General features: G+C 39.4%; 1 protein-coding gene and 1 non-coding gene across 5 annotated transcripts in view; both read left to right on the top strand.

Annotated features, from left to right (window-relative positions):
• AP1S3 (adaptor related protein complex 1 subunit sigma 3) overlaps positions 1 to 9,936 on the top strand; it is a 62,453-nt gene extending 52,517 nt beyond the window's left edge. The window contains exons 5-6 of one of the 4 annotated variants that reach the window (XR_005020726.1): positions 3,873 to 5,308; positions 9,755 to 9,936. Coding sequence is in view for 1 of the 4 variants with exons in the window: in XM_036859081.1 (XP_036714976.1) it covers positions 3,873 to 3,908 (36 nt within the window). In the remaining 3 variants the exon portion in view is untranslated. Of the gene's footprint in view, positions 1 to 3,872; positions 5,874 to 6,028; positions 6,247 to 9,754 lie in introns of those variants that run through there. The other 3 variants (XR_005020724.1, XR_005020725.1, XM_036859081.1) reach the window with 3 other exon arrangements.
• On the top strand, positions 3,638 to 3,710 carry TRNAK-UUU. The gene has a single exon. It is a non-coding gene; the product is annotated as a tRNA-Lys (tRNA).
• Positions 9,937 to 17,727: the final 7,791 nt, after the last annotated feature.

Genomic DNA, 17,727 nt, shown 5'->3' with positions numbered 1-17,727 from the left:
AGTCCTCAGGTGAATGGATACCAAGAAAGATACAGGGTACCCCTGAGCCTCTGTGCTTGCCTATTAGGAAGCTGATGCATTTATTTCTAGACGTGTTATCACCTCAAAAAAATGCACTTAAACTTTCTGATGTTCACTTGGCTCTCTCCAAATGACATAGGAAGGGAATTTTACAAGGTACTTGAGAAATCGAGTGGTTTGGAAATTCTACATAACCTTTCTTAAAATATGCCAGGGGGTTATTTATAATTCTATCCTCAGGGTCCTTACTGTGGACTCACGTTATAGGAGAAACAGACATTTAACAGGGTCTTTGGCACTTCAGTAATTAAAGCTCCTTGAATTAGGGCCAAGATATACCTGGGTTATTTTGAATTTCCCCTCTGTAGGAAGTAGAATTTAAAGGGCTTGTGGGTTATCTGGTGCTTCTAGTTCCATTTAAATCTGGGAAGCAGGTATTGACTGCTATTTCAAGAGAGAGGCCTTTCACAATTAAACATTAATTGGTCGTTCCCTGGTGTCCCTGGTGTCCCTGGTGATTGAGTGGAAGGTCTTGATAGGTGGGTCTCAGGGGACCCTCCATTTAGCTGCTGTGTCCCCATAGTGGGCAGGCAGTATCAAGACTGCCCTCTAAATCTTTCACTGAATTCACAGCACCTGCCAAATAGAAACAGTGTTACCAGTGTTCTCTTGGGATCTGGTACTTCAGCTAAGTCAATGAACATCTGGCGAGCTGGCTGAAAAATTGACTTTGTATATATGGTTTGCTTTGTATATCTGGTCAGAGCAGTTGAGCATATGAATAGGCACAAGTAATATAATTTTATAAAGAGAAAAAAATTATTGCTTTCTTTTTTCCCTGTCCTTCGGACCTGAGCACGTATTTGTATTGAATACAAACTTAGTTGCTTAAGTTTAAGGGAGGCCTTTGTCACATTGCTTTTACTTTTAGCACAACTGAAAATCTCAGAGTAGGCCCTGGTCTTTTCCCTGACCCCTACCCAATAAAAGTTTTTTAGAATAAAAAGACTGTCTCTACATTTTTAGTAAGAAGATACGTAGTCTTAAAGCCCTAAATGCTCAGAGCTTATTCTGAGTGTACCGGGGCTAGATGTTGATAATATGGAAAGAAAGGAACAGTTTAATTGGTTGGGGATGACTTTAAGAGGTACCTTATTTTGAAGGTACCTGTGGACAATGGTGCAAAAATGATTAGAAGGAAAAAGAAACTCTGAAAGGGGAAGGTAGTGATCCTTAAACACAGAGGTTGCAATTCTTGGGATCACCAGTGGGGGCGACAAACAGAAGATGTTCCGACCACAGAATAAGAAAGCAAGTTAAGAAGGGAGGGTCAAATGGTACCTCATTAGGGCAAGCAATGGGATTCCTCATATGTGTATGTGTGGATTCATGAGAACTGGCTAGGTGCACCCCAACACTGTCACCCTTAAAAGCACAAACCATGTTAAACAGCTATTGCATTATGGTTTAACCAGGTTAAACCATAATGCAGTAAAAACTCGTAGCATGCATAGTGCTGAATGCACAAGAAACACTGCTGTGCTGGATGGATAACTGGGGTCCCAAGATACCCTAGTCCTCTTGTGAAAGGCTAGGGCAGAGCTCTTTAAGTTTGTGCCAGCCTTAAAAGTCTGTTCCAGCTTTTAAAGGGAGCAAGCCCAAGAAAGTACGAACCTCATATGTCATTGGCTCATGTAACTCTAAGTAACAGCACAGCTCAGAAAGGGCAGCCAGCGCAGTCTCAGGCAGATTGACTTATCCGGTGGTGTGAAGCAGTGCCAATAGCTAGAGGCCAATGAACTGTGAAGCCAGTGAAGTGACAACTCCAGGGCCTTTCCTGGCCCAGACCCCTTCTAAGGCTGCAGGCTCATATGGTCAAATTTGCAAAGGTAAGATAGCTCAGCTGCAAAGAATTTGTGGCCACATAATGAACATATAAGATATTATAGAAGTGTGTCAGGCACTTAATGAATAAAACCCATTCTGCTATTGTTCTGGATTTTGTGATATTTGTAATTTAAAACAAAATTGTAATCTACTTTCATTTTTTTCTCATTCTAAGTAAACTTTATACCCAATTTTATATTTGTAATTTTGTATACTCTTCTAAATGGGATAAACTCTAGTTACCAAGAAACAGTCATGGGCCCCTGGCCAATGTGATACCCCTGCCAAGTTGACAGACATGGGCAGTATCTGTAAGAGGAGAGACAGGGCAGAGGTCTTAAGGTGTGGGCTTCTCTTGGCCATTGCTCATCCAGGAGGTTTAAGAGCTTTATAAGAAAAGTGTGGATAATGGACCACAGGTATTTTCAGCAGAGGAGGACTGGAGTTCTACGTAGAGCTGGTGAACACAGTTAGAAAACCTGATTTCTAACCCTAGTATCTTCTGAGCAGTCTTGCTTAGCCATGGTCTTGGTCTCTTTGGGCAAGGCTGGTCAATGTCTTCCCTGGCAGGTGCACGTGAATCACATCTCCTGGGGTTCAAGCTTAAGAACAGGTTAAGCATTGCTGGCTGTGCTGTGACTTCCATGGAAGAGGTAGGGGTGTTACCAAGGGCTGGCCCTTTGAGCTCCCTGATTGATTCAACCCAGGGGCCTTGTTACACAAATATATTTGTTACACAAACATATGTTTATAACAGGAGAGAGTGGAAGAGGAAGTCCATCCATCATGCATAATAAAGGGCTTGCAGCATCACTGTAACTTTGAACTCTGCCTGTGGCTGTGAATCCATTTAAACATTGTTTTTAAAGTACTGGGAAAAAATTAGGGCCTTGTGGCATGTTAACAAACTTGGTAAGTGATGAGGAGGATGAAGAAACATAATTTATGTACTTTGGAGGAAAGCCTTTTCAAAATACGTGAAAGAAATGCTTAAGAATTATGGTCTGCTACTAGAGAATGGATTTGAGGACACGGGGAGGGGGAAGGGTAAGCTGGGATGAAGTGAGAGAGTGGCATGGACATGTGTTCACTACCAGATGTAAAATAGATAGCTAGTGGGAAGCAGCCGCATAGCACAGGGAGATCAGCTTGGTGCTCTGTGACCACCTAGAGGGGTGGGATAAGTAGGGTGGGAGGGAGACACAAGAGGGAGGGGATATGGGGATATATGTATACGTATAGCTGATTCACTTTGTTATACAGCAGAAACGAACACACCATTGTAAAGCAATTATACTCCAATAAAGATGTTTAAAAAAATTCAAAAAAAAAAAAAAAAGAATTATGGTCTGTTTATCCCTTATGTCTTGGCAGTAAGATGTTCTGTATGTGTAATGATACGTATGTTATGTATGTATGTAATGATGCATACGTTATACAAATACAATTCAAATTTCTCTAATGCCTGTGTCTGGAGGTAGTCCTCATGGTTATTTTAGCAGGCACATTTTTCTGAAGTCAACAGTGATAGCTTCGCAGCTGTTGCTTTAGCATTTCTCTTATCAGACATTCCTTTTATGGTCAAGCTTAGCCATTTCTCTGTTGAAAGTTATTTAATTCCAGCCATATGGATGTGTATACAAATTATACTCAAACTTTGAACCACCTTTCTTGATTAGAATGCAAAGATTTATGACCATGTACACTTCAAAAACTTCTTTTTGGGAATTCCCTGGTGGTCCAGTGGTTAGGACTCCGGACTTTTACTGCTGCGGGCCTGGGTTCGATCCCTGGTCGGGGAACTAAGATCCCACAAGCTGCGTGGTGCAGCCAAAACAAAAACAAAAACAAAAACTTCTTTCCTCTAATGGCAAAATAAATGAGTAAGAGAATGAAGAATTTTCACAGTCTGCTAAAGGATGTGGTTTAAGGGAAAATTGCTCTAATCTATGGTTCTCTTTCAGACAATGGAAGAATACATGAACAAGCCTACGTTTTAACCATGCATCTACTTGAAGACTCCAAGTGCTACATGTTGTGAACCTGTAAATAAGCAGTGCCTTGCATCCAGTTATTTGACAAAGCCTCTGGCACCATGCCAAAAATAACTTAAAAGGGATTTTTTTTAATTAGCAAAAATTAAAGTTGTTTAACATAATGTATTTATCATTATTCGTGTCTGTATTATACTGTATATGACTGCTTGGATGTTAAAACAACTGCTTCATTGCTCAATAGGCTGAATGTTTGTTTGCAGTGTTTTAACTCCATGTCATATTTTTGAGCTAATTTAAATACATTTATTTTGTTGCATTTGGTCCTCTACTGACAGGGTGTAAACTATATTGTCATTACCCATGATTTTGAATGTAAAGTATATCTTGTATCTATAATACTTCTTCTAAATGTTTAGCTTTTTAAATTGTATAATGATTCAAAATTATGTTAATAGTTCAGAGTTCATACATGATGTTAGACATTTTTAATACACTTAATACTGTAATTTCAGTCCAGATACAGTGTATCTGATTTTAATGTCCTGAATTCATTAATTTTTCAGAGCTGGAATTAAGGGCAACAACCAAAGATAGTATAGGCCTTAAGTGTTTTTGATGCCTTGGAAGCTGCTATCTAGGCTGAGGTTTTAATTTTACCTTTTAATTGAATATAAGGGGCATTCCAATAAGGTTGTGTTTTGTACAGACTCTATGTATTTATTAAGGTTTTGAGACATCTGAAAAAGTGTCTATAACTTCCCTTACTATAAAAATAGTATAATAAAGATTAATAACAGTAGCAATAATACTTATTAATACTATTATTTTAATAATCTTTTATGTTACAAGCACCCTTAGTTGCTTGAGAGATTTTTGTTTCCAGTATGTTTTCATGTATATCTAATATATTTGAAGACACTGTTTATTAGGCTTACTTGGAGCATTTAATATTATTGCAGCCTGTATAGTAGGTGCCTTTCCTCCTTTTTCTTTCCTCATCTCCCAAAGAAAATATTTGCTGCTGACTGTTATTATTATGACTATGTCGCATTCATGCTTCCTGGAAAGTTCTATATAACCAGGTGGTAGAAGTGATCAGACATTCTAGGGAAATAGCTTGTACTGTTCCGTCTGGTGCCGTGCTTTTGATGTCTTACCTGTACATTTTCAATGTTAGTTTTGAGGTCAAATGTCATCATGTTGCAGTGGTTAGGGACCTTCTAGTATTCTTCCTAAGAGAAGAGTGTGCTTGCTGTTGGAGAATCCAACATGAGGGGAAAATGTCCTCTTTGATTCATCATGCCGGACGTATTTAGGGAAAGATGGCAAGACAAGAGTGGAAGAACATGAGGAAAAATTGACCAACTCCAAAATATAACCATTATTAAAAGGAAATACTTCAGGTTAGTATATGAAGTAATTATGGGGCTTTTAATATCTAATATTTCCTCAAATTAATCATGTATTTACAATTAGGGCATCAGATTGAAGTTTGTCATTTTTATCACTTTGTTTACTTTAGATCTTTGATTTTGTGCTTTAGCTTTTTTTTTTTTTAATATGGCAGAACTCTTTATTTTAAAAAACATTGTGTAAAGATAAACTTTATGTAAATTGATGTAAGTTTTTCTGGTTCTTTTGAAGCTCTCCACCATTTTTGGATGAATGTATTGATTGAATCTCATTCAAATGTACTCCACATATTCTGGGGAATTCCATATTAGACACTGTCTAGTTATAGCGGAGCCTCCTCAGACTTCGTGTCAACAGCACACGTAGAGCGTGAACATAATGATATGGCACTCTGGGGTAAATTTGAGGGATTTGGGGGACATCTTACATGGACTTTGGTGAAAATAATCATTATGTTTTCTTTATATCATATAATTGTCATTATGTTTTCTTTATATCATATAATTGTAATAAAACCACCAAGGGAAAGGAAAGATAAGAAATATTAAACTTGTATAAAAACTTCCAAATAAAATTTTTTTTAAGTTTTTTATTGAGGAGCTTAAGCGTGTTTTTATGAATATAATTTTTTTTAAATCAGATTTTATGCTTGAAATTGCTACCCATAATTCTTGGTGAAGTCCTTCTAATATAACCTCTTCATTTTCTAGGCAATTACCTATCAAGGTGGAACTTCATAAGCAGGTGACAGCAAATGAGAGAAGAGAATTTATTGTTTTGCTCCTATTGGCTTTTTTCTCACCATTCACCCACATTTTGATAATCTGATCTCTTTACACGTAGTTAATGACTCAATCACCCTTTAAATCTACTACTTTTCTTTCATTAACAAATGTAAAGTTGACATTTCTTATGATAAATCAAGTGAATTTTAAAAAAAAATTATTTATTTTTGGCTGCATTGGGTCTTCGTTGCCGCGCTCAGGCTTTCTCTGGTTGTGGAGAGTGGGGGCTACTCTTTGTTGTGGTGCGTGGGCTTCTCATTGCGGTGGCTTCTCTTGTTGCGGAGCATGGGCTCTAGGCGTGCGGGCTTAAGTAGCTGTGGCATGCAGTCTCAGTAGTTGTGGTTTGAGGGCTCTAGAACGCAGGCTCATTAATTGTGGCAGAGGGGCTTAGTTGCTCTGCGGCATGTGGAATCTTCCCGGACCAGGGCTCGAACCTGTGTCCCCTGCATTGGCAGGTGGATTCTTAACCACTGCATGACCAGGGAAGCCCAAGTGAATTGTTAATTCAAACTTTTTCCCATGTCAAGTCTTCTAAAACAGTATAAAGCTTTTTCATCAAACATACAACAAATGTTGTTCTTCTACAGCTAGTAATTCTTCTTTAGGATTTGTGTTATAATACCCATGAAATATCGCTCAGAACTGTCTTTAACTTTACTTTTCTAAGTTTTAATCAATAAACTTTATTGGTAAGTGTTAATATATTTTTTTCACATGGTCCCTGCAATTTTAAATTAAGTTCAGTAGATGCTCTAGAATGTGAGTAAGCAAGCCAATGACTCTTTCAATAATTTGTGAAGGGAGGGTCATTAAATTTTTTTTTTAATCCTTATTGAACGTTCTAAGCATTTCCCTTCAGGGCTTACAGCATAGTTCCTAACAAGGGTAGACTTAACCGTCTTCTAGATTAGATAGAGTTGTTTTCATGTCGTTGACATGTCCTTTGTTTAACTAATAGTATTATTCCAAAGTGGTCATTTTTACTCATTCCTTTGGAAAATAGTGAGTGTTTCCATGGAGAGTGGTAAAGAGAGCATTTATGCAATTGTGTGAGTTAATGTGGGCTTTTGCTGTTGTTAGCATGATCTTATAACTAGCTTTATGAGCTACACCTGATATTGCTATAATTTATAAGAGAACTTTGCTTCTTATTTTATACTTGTGCATGTTTAAAATGTTAATCTTGTGTAAAGTGGATGTTTAGTAGAAAGATGCCAGCATAGTTTACTTGATAATATTTTGAAGTAAATAAGACATTTAGACTGAAGAAGAGGAAAAATTACGAGAACACTTGGTTCCAAATGTGAGATAATCCTCATACGGCTTTAATAGTGACTTTAAACTCTCTTTTATACTGTTTTTTGCAGGGAGAGAAATCTGTTGAATTTGTGAAGCCTCCAGTTTTAATAAAATTTTTCCTCTACGGTAGAAAAATATCTGTAAAATTTGAGACTATATAAATGTGAAGAAAAAAAACTAACGGACTTGTAAGGGGTTTATGGTTGAAAATTGTTTCAAAAATAATTTAAGTTTTTATGTGTTTAAGAATGGTACAAAAATAAATTTTAAAATTATAAAAATATAATTTTGAAGATGAATGCAGTCAGTGTTGGAAGTATTAAAATATTAATTTCCCTTTAATAAAATAAACTTCTAAAAATGTCTTAAATTATAAACATAACTTTCACTTATGTAAGATTAAATAATTTTGGAGAATCTGTATTTAAAGGATTGATTATATTTTCCTGTTTTTAGAAATAAGCATTTTTATTTCTTGAAGCCAAATTTTAATGCTCTTTTATTGGGTCAGAGTTTGGCTAATTATAATATTAAAAGCTAAAACTGAAATGATGGATGGATGAGTGAATAAACCAAGGCACATAATAAGAAAAATGGATAAAATCAATTATGTTCTACTTAAAATGTCTAATCTTATATGATGATAGTAATAGTTGTAAAGAAAATGATGTATACATACTTCCGCTATTAGTTGAACACTTCATTAAAAATGTAAGAGCAGAGAGCAAATTAAGTTGGAAGAAAGTTTAAAGTTTTTACCTACACAAAAAGAAGCTCAAGAATGATAAATCATAAAGTAAAAATCAGACTACCTCATCTGGAAGTGTTACATGTGTGTATATTTTATTTACGCCCTATCAGTTCTCTGTGCTTTCTGTATTCAAAATCGTATGAGCATAATTACTGAATTTAGGAATTTTTCTGAGGCAGCCATCCAAATGCCATTCAAATATAAGTTCAACTCTTGTGAACTTTTGAATCGATGGGAAATAATTGCTTATCATTTCTAAAACTTCTGTATATGATTTTCACCCATCAGTCTCAGAGCAAGCAAGTGGGTTTTCTCTCTGGTAGGGATGTTCTGAGACATAAGACTAAGTGTCATAATGATGTTTAGAGCATCAAAATGGACTAGGGGTTGGGAGCCTTCACGCTTGTCCTGCATGTACCACTGACAAGGTTCATGCACTTGCTCTTTGGAATGGATGGAATGGCAGAATCAGATGGGATCACGGAAGTGAGCTAGTCTGAACCACTCATTATACAGAAGAGGAAAGAATAATCATTACATTGACATTTATGTTTTGATCAGGTCCCAGTGCTAATCATTTGCTTAATTAAATCTTGCCTTGATCAAAGGTGTTACCTCATGAAAGTTTTTTTTAAAATTTTATTGCATTTTTATTTCTTTTTATATTTATTTTTGGCTGTGTTGGGTCTTCGTTTCTGTGCGAGGGCTTTCTCCAGTTGCGGCAAGCGGGGGCCGCTCTTCATCGCGGTGCGCGGGCCTCTCACTATCGCGGCCTCTCGTAGCGGAGCACAGGCTCCAGACACGCAGGCTCAGTAGTTGTGACTCACGGGCCCAGTTGCTCCGCGGCATGTGGGATCTTCCCAGACCAGGGCTCGAACCCGTATCCCCTGCACTGGCAGGCAGATTCTCAACCACTGCGCCACCAGGGAAGCCCCTCATGAAAGTATTTGATGAGCTTGTTTCCTGGTATGAAATAAAAGCCTAATGACATTCAAGCATGTTTTTCACCCTTTTAAATGATACAAGTGAAGTATATTGAGTGCACTTTAAATGAAGGGTGCCATTATAGGAGTAGAAAGAAGAGCTGCTCTTGGATTACAGATAAAGAGTGAATCACCAAGGTTGCATTGGTGAATTTTGGAGGTAGAATATCTTACGTGTTTTAGGTGAAAGGAGAGAACAGGAGAGCAATACATTTTTTGGCTAATGTGAATAAAAGGGACTAATGATCTAGAAAAGTCATTGAATTATGTGACATTTCTTGCATTCAGCTAAAGCTTGTCATTTCAACCTTGTTTATACCTAACTATGAAGTAAGACCTTCACATGTAGTTCTGAGTCAAGGAGCCAGTGCTGGATGAAACCAAAGCACTGCTTGGAAAATATGATAGAGACCAGATGTTTGTTTACCAGACCATTTCCTGTTTCCTCCTGGGTTTACAGCTGGACTTCACTTCCCACCCTTCTTGAAGTTTGGTTTATCCATAATGGAATCATAACCAGTGGCATGTGGGTCCAAGTAACATATGCCCAACTGCAGGTCTGACTCTTAAAACACTCCCACGTGTGACCCTCCATTCTCTGTCTTTCCCGGTTTATAGCCAAAGGAAAATACTCTAGGATCCAGAGAAGGCAGAGAGCCATGAGATGGAAGGAACCTAAAAATGGCTGTCAGGAAAGCCAACCAAGCAGGAATAGTCACACTGGACAGAAGTAAACATGTGTGACAGAAGTAAACTTCTATGGTGTTAAGTCCCTGAACTCCAGGATTTGTTGGTTAGGGCGGTGAACCTACCCTGACACATGAAACAATCGTGGGCTACCATCAGTGGGATCAGAGAAAGCCCATGCACAGCAACAAAGACCCAACACAGCCAAAAATGAAAATTAAAAAAAAAAAAAACTAAATAAATTTATTAAAAAAAAAAAAGAATTGAGGCTGCTGAGAAGTAGAAAGATAATGTTACTATCCACACAAGAAGTCAGTTTTGTAGAGGTAAAAATTGGGTACCACAAGCTACCCTGAGCCTGCATACAAATTTTGTTTGGCCCTCACTGTATGAAAAATGGAATCAATTTTGTGATTTTATATAAAACTTGGATTTTTTCCCCCTTCTCTTGAAAAACTGTAAGGACTGGCCACTTAGGGCCTGCACATCTGCATGCAGTAATCAACTGAAGCTAGAGGGTGTGTACTGCTGACTTCTACAGTCCCCACTGCTATACCTGCCCACCTCACCGATTTACACACTTGTCACCCTAAATTTTTACCTTGCTTCTGTGGTTGCTGATGCAGCTTCTTAGTCTGGCTTTTGAGACCTTCCATGATCTGAATTCCAAGTCACATATCCTATCCTTTCACAGGTCGATGTATTACTCTTCTTCTTGGCTGTTGCTTGTTCTACTTTTTCCCTTTACCTGAAATGTTATTTACCCCCTCCCTATGTCCAGATTCTTTAATACCCAGCTCAAGTGTCACTTTCATGACTCCTTTCTTAGTCCAGCCTTCCTTCCTCCTCTAAGACCCCTTTGTTTTACATTTGTACCTCCCAGGGTACTTATTTTTAGTATTATATTATAAATATTTATATATGTGCCCTATCTCTTGCTGATGTGAACAATCCTTGAGAGCCATGTGTGTGTGTGTGTATGTGTGTGTTTATGTGTGTGTGTGTGTGTGAGTGAGAGACAGACAGCCAGAGAAAGATTGCTTTTCTGAATCTCCTAAAGGGCCTGTTAAAGTTTTATATTCACTGACACAATTTCTCATATAGTTATTCCTTACTTTTTGAAAGTTCGCTTTACGCCCCTTGGCTTTTACAAAAGACCTGCATTAGTACCTGTTTTCTATAACCAAAAGAAATCTGAAGAGGATTTTTGATTTTACAAAAAAGCAGAAAACGAAATAGGGTTCAGTGTGTGTTTTGCGGGGAGCCATTATAAAGGCAGCGGGCACCCTGAACAGGAGACTGGCACTGCCAAGCTCCTTCCCCAGGAGCTACAGTCAGCATCTCAGCCTCAAGCCGCCATAGCTTTGAACTGTGTCTATAAGCATCTGTGCTTTATCTGCTTTTATACCATTTTGGCTTACGAAATGTTTCATAGGACACCCTGCTTTCGGATAATGGAGGAAACCTATAGATATCAAACCAGAATCTGAAACTCCCCCGTTTAAAAAGGTATGTTTTTTTGGCAATTCCCTGGTGGTCCAGTGGTTAGGACTCGGCGCTTTCACTGCCATGGGCCTGGGTTCAAACCCTGGTCGGGGAACTAAGATCCCACAACCCGCATGGTGTGGCCAAAAAAAAAAAAAATTAAAAAGGTATATTTTCCTTAACACTCCCAGATTGGAATGTTTTTGAAGAACCTTAAGGAATTCATTAAAAAACAAAAAAAGAAATTCATTAGACCAGCAAGCAGTCTGCTCATTTCTAGAATATCACCAGAATAGCTTATTTTTGATCAAGATATACTATCTCTTGTATTGTCTTGAGTTCAGAAATTAGGGACTTCCCTGGTGGTCCAACAGGGAACTAGATCCCGCGTGCTTGCTGCAACTACGAGCCCACATGCCACAACGAAGATCCCACGTGCCTCAACTAAGACCCTGTGCAGCCTAAATAAACAAACAAACAAACAAATAAATAAGAAATAGCATTAAAATCTTGTATTTCTGAAGCACGACAGGCTCCCAAAACTTCAGGTGACACTGCTGCACTTCTGTCTGCAGCTGGGTCCCCAGAAATCTTACCAGTGCCTGACACTCAGTAAAATATCAATAAATGTTTGCTAAATGAAACTGGATGACAAAAAACTAAATTCAATATGGCAACTAATTGGCTGCAGTTGTTCCTGTGATAGTAAAGTGACTTAAGTTTAAAACTGAGCGCTTAGTGGTGGTACCATAAAGATATATTTATTTTCTTGAGAAAGAAGAAACAAGAAAAGAACACAAGTGAGTTGGGACCGGAAGTTAAACTATCACATTTCCAGGTCAGCCTTAATTCAATATCTTTTATGTGAGTGACACTGAGCTTTTATGTTGAAGCCATTCATCTGGGTGGCAAACCCATCACCAGCTCTTACCAGCAAGGTGAGAGAACCCGAGGGTTTTGTTGATGAGGTTGTACAAAGAAGAACAGCCTCCTAAAAAAATATATATATGGTTCACTTCTACCCAAAGGTGTACACTCTTTGTGTTTTTAACTGTGTCACATGGACAATGTATGACTCTTCTACGTGATTATTACAGGGGTTGGCTTTTTGTTAGAATGGAACCTCCCTTTCTGATTATTTTTTTCTAACTCATGGAGTAGAAAGTAGTGATGTGCTAATTCCTCTCTGTCTCTTCAGTCTTCCTTTGCCCTCTGCTCCAAAAATGAGTTGACTTGCTTTTTAGGTACCATGTGAGATCTGTACAAACGCAAGTGATGTGAAAACAAAGGTATGAAGGCACATTGGTAAACAGAAATGGAAAAACACCTTTCAAAGAAGCTTACTATAGCAGAAGGTGGTATTTGCCATGGGAATGGTAACCACCAATAAATTACAATTCACACTAGACCTAGCTAAGATATTACTTATAAGGGACAAGAAAGGCCGTTTCTTTTAAAAATTTAGAACAGATGAGCAGGTAAGGAAGGACAGGCAGCATAAAAGAGAATAAGTTATTTTGTGTTGGTAAATGTAAAGGTTCTCCATTTATTGATTCTCTCATCTCATGCTCCTGTTAATAGATGAACAATAGTAGCATAAGGATTTAGAATGAGCAAATATTGTCAAGGAGGTCTGAGAGCCAAGTTGGATTATTTTTTATGAGTGCTATGATGTAAAAAATGTTGGGAAACTGCCATAAACTACCCAGTAAAAACTAGCCTTACAAAGTTGACCTTAGAGAGAGGACTTAGAAAAGTAACCTTATTTATATATCTATAAATATATATATATATCTTTTTCTCAGATCACAACTAGTACAGGAAAGGGTTAATTCAGCAGGTCTGGGTTGCTCAGACCCTGCACATTCTAAATAAAAACCTGCCTCCAGCTGGCTGGCTCTAGGGAGATAACCTCTGAGCCCTTGGAGTGCTCTGCCTGATAAGAGTGTTTTTTATGCCTGAGGGCTGGGCCATGCTACCGCAGTGTGACAGTTTATCCTGACAATGTGATTGATGGTGAACACCTGTTTTTTTTTTTTTTTAACTCTGGGTTGGGGCTGAAGTCTGAGTACCTGAGATCAGTCACATGGGCTCTGCCCTCCTTCAGGACTGATCCCCAGTAGAACTCCTGGATACCAAGGCCCAGTGAGCATCCCCAGTTGGCAGCACTTAGCATGTTTTGTGCACATGGCTGCTGGGAGAATTAAGCGTATTCCCATGTGACACTGAAACCGTGCAACTGAGATTGGGTCTTGAACCCATGGTTCTCTAACTGAGATGACACACCTGGTAACAGGACTTAATGAAGCTCAGGTTCTTGATGTCTCATCACAGAAAGAATTCAGTGAGAGAGAGATTAACTAGAGTTACCGTGATAATCATTGTGCAATACATACAAATATTGAATCAATATGTTGTACCTAAAACTAATATAATGTTATATATCAGTTATACCTCAATAAAATATTACACTATATATTGAAAAGAAAGAATTCAGTGAGAGACAAAGTGATAGGTAAGAAGTGGATTTAGTTAGAGAGAAACACACTCCGCAGACAGAGTGTGGGCCATCTCAGAAGGCGAGAGTGGCACCAGGGTATGGGGTTGTCAGTTTTTATAGGGGTGGGTCATTTCATAGGCTAATGAGTGGGAGGATTATTCCAGCTATTCTGGGGAAGGGGTGAGGATTTCCAGGAATTGGGCCACTGCCCACTTTTTGACCTTTATGGCCAGCCTTGGAACTGTCATGGAGCGTGTGGGTGTGTCATTTAGGTTCTTGATGTGTTACAATGAGCATATACTGAGGTTCAAGGTCTAGTGGAAGTCGACTTGTCTGCCATCTTGGACCTGTTTTGTTCTAATCAGTTTATGTCATGTCCTTGGGCTATGTCATTCTTTTAAAAGTTGTGCCCTGCCCCTTTCCCTCCTGTTTCAACACCACCAATAGGGGACACATGGAAGCTTGTGCCTGGTTTCTCTTGGACTTTGCCCCACATCTCTTTTCCCTTCGCTGATTCTGTTTTCTATCCTTTTACTGCCATAAACTGTAACTGTGCCTCATAGCTTCTGAGACTTGTGAGTCCTAGTGAATTATCGAGCCTGAGGTTGGTCTTGTAGACCCCCGACAACATCCGTAGTCAGATGCTATCGCTTAGGAGTATGGTATTGAAAACAAATATTTATGGAGACCAGTAAGGGGAAAGCCAGGGAAGGTGTTTTGGGGGCAGAGTGTAGTGGGTCCTGTGAGGAGTTTGGGTCTTTCCTCTTTCCTGGGATTACATAGTTAGAGCCAGAGTTGAAGTGGCTGGGGAGATACACTTAACTCTATTTCTTCTGACATTGGAGGCATCTCCACTTTCCCAAGGGAAAAAGATGAGGTAAACAAAAGGTAAGTATGTAGAACTGACAATTTTGCAGACTTGGGGTTCTAACTCTGCCCGGGGAAGGTTGTCCATCAGCCTTGCTGAGACTGGTCCTTCTGAGGGTCAGGAAAGGCAGACCTGCATGGGAGCAAGGGGAGAGGTGGGTCTTTCTCAGCTTCTAAGACCAGGGGAATCTCTTTACGTATTCCATTTTATAAACTCTTGAAATTAGTACCTAGAATCTCTGAACTGATTAGTAAGGTGGGTTTTGGACCTGGAACTTCAGGATTCAGTCACACACCAATTGTGTGACTTTGGCAGGTATATTCCGCTGGCCTCAATTTCCTGTCTGTGCTCAGGACAGGGTCTGGAACTTCGAAAGTGCTTAGTCAATGCTGGTGTTGGTTTCTCTTCTGGATCATCTTGAGGCAGGAGATAGATAGGCCCCAGGCTGAGCAGTGAAGTCTGTCCCCTGTAGACAGATACTCTAAGATAAAGACAATGCTGGGGGTGAGGTGGGAGGGGTGGGGTGGAGGAGCTGAGTCCTGCCTAGATAAGAGATAAACAGACCACATATTTCTCATTCTTGAGGTCAAGGAGAACTTCCTGACTACACTTGTGCAGAAAGTTTCCTCGGGGATCAAAAAAGAAAGGGGAACCACCCCATAATAGGTGGTGTCAACCTTCCCACAGGCCTCTCTCTGGACTGGAATCCGTCTTGGCTAAGAGATGCACACGCGCACGGGGAGGACCCTGAGATAAACCAAATGCGGACTCAGAGCCAGGCAAAGCAAGATAATTGGCCAGAGGAAACCCGGAAGAAATGCCCCATATAAGTGATTCAAACTACTATGGAGGTGTGACTCTCTCTCTGAACCCACCCGTGTGTCTATCCACAAGTACTATACTCTTTTTCCTCCCATTAAACACCTTACTTGCTTCACTACTTTCCATCTCTTTGTTGACATTCATTTCTACAAAGCAGACAAGCCAGGGCCTTGTCGCTAGCCACTGACCCTCATGGTCTAGTGGTTAGAATTCAGTGCTCTCACTGCTGTGGCCTGGCTTCAGTCTCTAGTCGGGGAACTGAGATCCTGCTTCAAGCTGCTGCCGATCCAGGCCATCTGAGATCAGTCTGATAAGTGGCAGAAGAGCTATCCCAACTCTGATGTCGGGGAGGTGGTTTGTTTTGCCTAAAATAGCTTCATGGAAGAAAAATAGAGCATCCTGTGAGTTTACAGATATTAGAGATGACAGAAATTGCACTTGAATACCAGTTCTTACATATTGAATTCAAAGAAGAGGATTCCTTTAAGGCAAACGTGGTGGTCTTCCTCCTCCCCCTCTCCCCGTGGGGTCCTTCCTGGACTCCTGCCTGCAGCTGTGATGGGGGCCAGGACGAATTTCTTGTTTCAGTGGACAAAGCGAGCGTGAGACTAATATCACCCCTGAGGCCAAGAGGACAAATTTGACACAAGACGAGCTTTAATCATAGGCAAACTCTAGGTTTAAAATAGTCTCTTCCTTTGACATATTCAGGGTAATTCCCAAATGAAAAGCTAATTTTTACATAGCTTGAAAAGGCCACAGGCTAATCTTGGAGCGTAATATCCTCAGTGTGCTGAGGGTCTGACGTGACACGGCTACCTTCTATGATTATGGTTAGGCTTCCTCTCCACGGTACAGTTAAAAGAAAGGCATAAGGAGGCATTTTATTTTTCTGGGCCCATGGGCTCCATTTCCAAACTCTTAAAAGTTTTAGTAAAATTGAAATGATAAGAATTTCTGGCAAAATTTCTTTAATGAAAATTCAAGTGATATTTAGCAAAAAAAGAATGAAAACTAAAAATAACACCCAATATTGGATGCCAGAGGTGAACAGCATACGTTGCTGAAGAAGCAATGTTAGTGCCTGTAAATAACATTTTAATGGTCATATCTTTTGACCCAGGAATTTTGAGAATGTAATGCAGGGGTTGGCAAACTGGTCCATGGGCCAAATCCAACCCAAGGACTCTTTTTGTATGACCAGCCAGGTAAGGATGGATGTGCAGTTTTAAAGAATTATTAAAAGAGGAAAGAGAAAAAAAAAGGAGGAGGAGGAGGAAGACTGCATGCCCCACAAGCCTAAAATTTTTGCTCTCTGGCCCTTTCCACAATAAATTTGCCTATTCCAGATCTTACTTAGGGAATAATCAAAAATATGGAGCATCTACTTGAACAAGGATGATCTTTGCAATAGTTTTGCAATAGTTCAAAAGATTAGGACCAATCTAAATGGATAGATTTAGATCTATTGGTCCTAGGATAGAGGGATAGTTATGTAGCTATTAAGTAATTCATGTGAGGATGTTTGACCACCAATAAAGTGACGGCTAGTGAGGGCCACGGGTCTGTGATTGTGAATTTTGTCTGTCTTAGGAAGGCTTTATGGATTGCCAAGTCTCACCCACGTCTTCTCACTCCTAAGTGCTCAACGCAGATGTTGGATAAACTGCACATTTAAAAATTTGAGGATGTTCTGCCTTGAACTTAAGGAATAGACCTGACAGCTCCTGATACCTGTGCTCTGGCTTTTAGGACCCTTGTAGCAAGGAGGTGACCAGGGTTGCACAGTTTACTTGGAGAGGTGTTCAAGCTCAGGACACTCTATTCTTCATTTTCTCTTAAAGAAGCTTCTCCTTTTCCCAGCATCTCTCAGGACCCCTTCCTCCACATTTCCACAGAGTATGCTGTGGGTGTGTGGGATTCTTACACTCTTTAATTGATTTATGTCTTTCTGAAACCAGATACTGTAAGGCTTGTTACATATATCTCATTTCTTGTGGCTTTTGTGGTTATTTCTGTAAAAGTCTGTCTTCAGAAGCTTGACCAGGAATATAATCATGGTCACATTTTTGTTCTGTTGAAAAACATCAGATATAGTTCACAATGTTTGTCGTTTTTTTTTTAAACATCTTTATTGGAGTATAATTGCTTTACAATGGTATGTTAGTTTCTCCTCTATAACAAAGTGAATCAGTCATACATATACATATGTTCTCACATCTCCTCCCT

This window comes from Balaenoptera musculus, chromosome 7 (genome assembly GCF_009873245.2).
Source record: "Balaenoptera musculus isolate JJ_BM4_2016_0621 chromosome 7, mBalMus1.pri.v3, whole genome shotgun sequence".
Lineage (NCBI taxonomy): Eukaryota > Metazoa > Chordata > Mammalia > Artiodactyla > Balaenopteridae > Balaenoptera > Balaenoptera musculus.
Note: the sequence above shows the minus strand (reverse complement) of the source record. Positions and strands in the feature narration are given on the sequence as shown.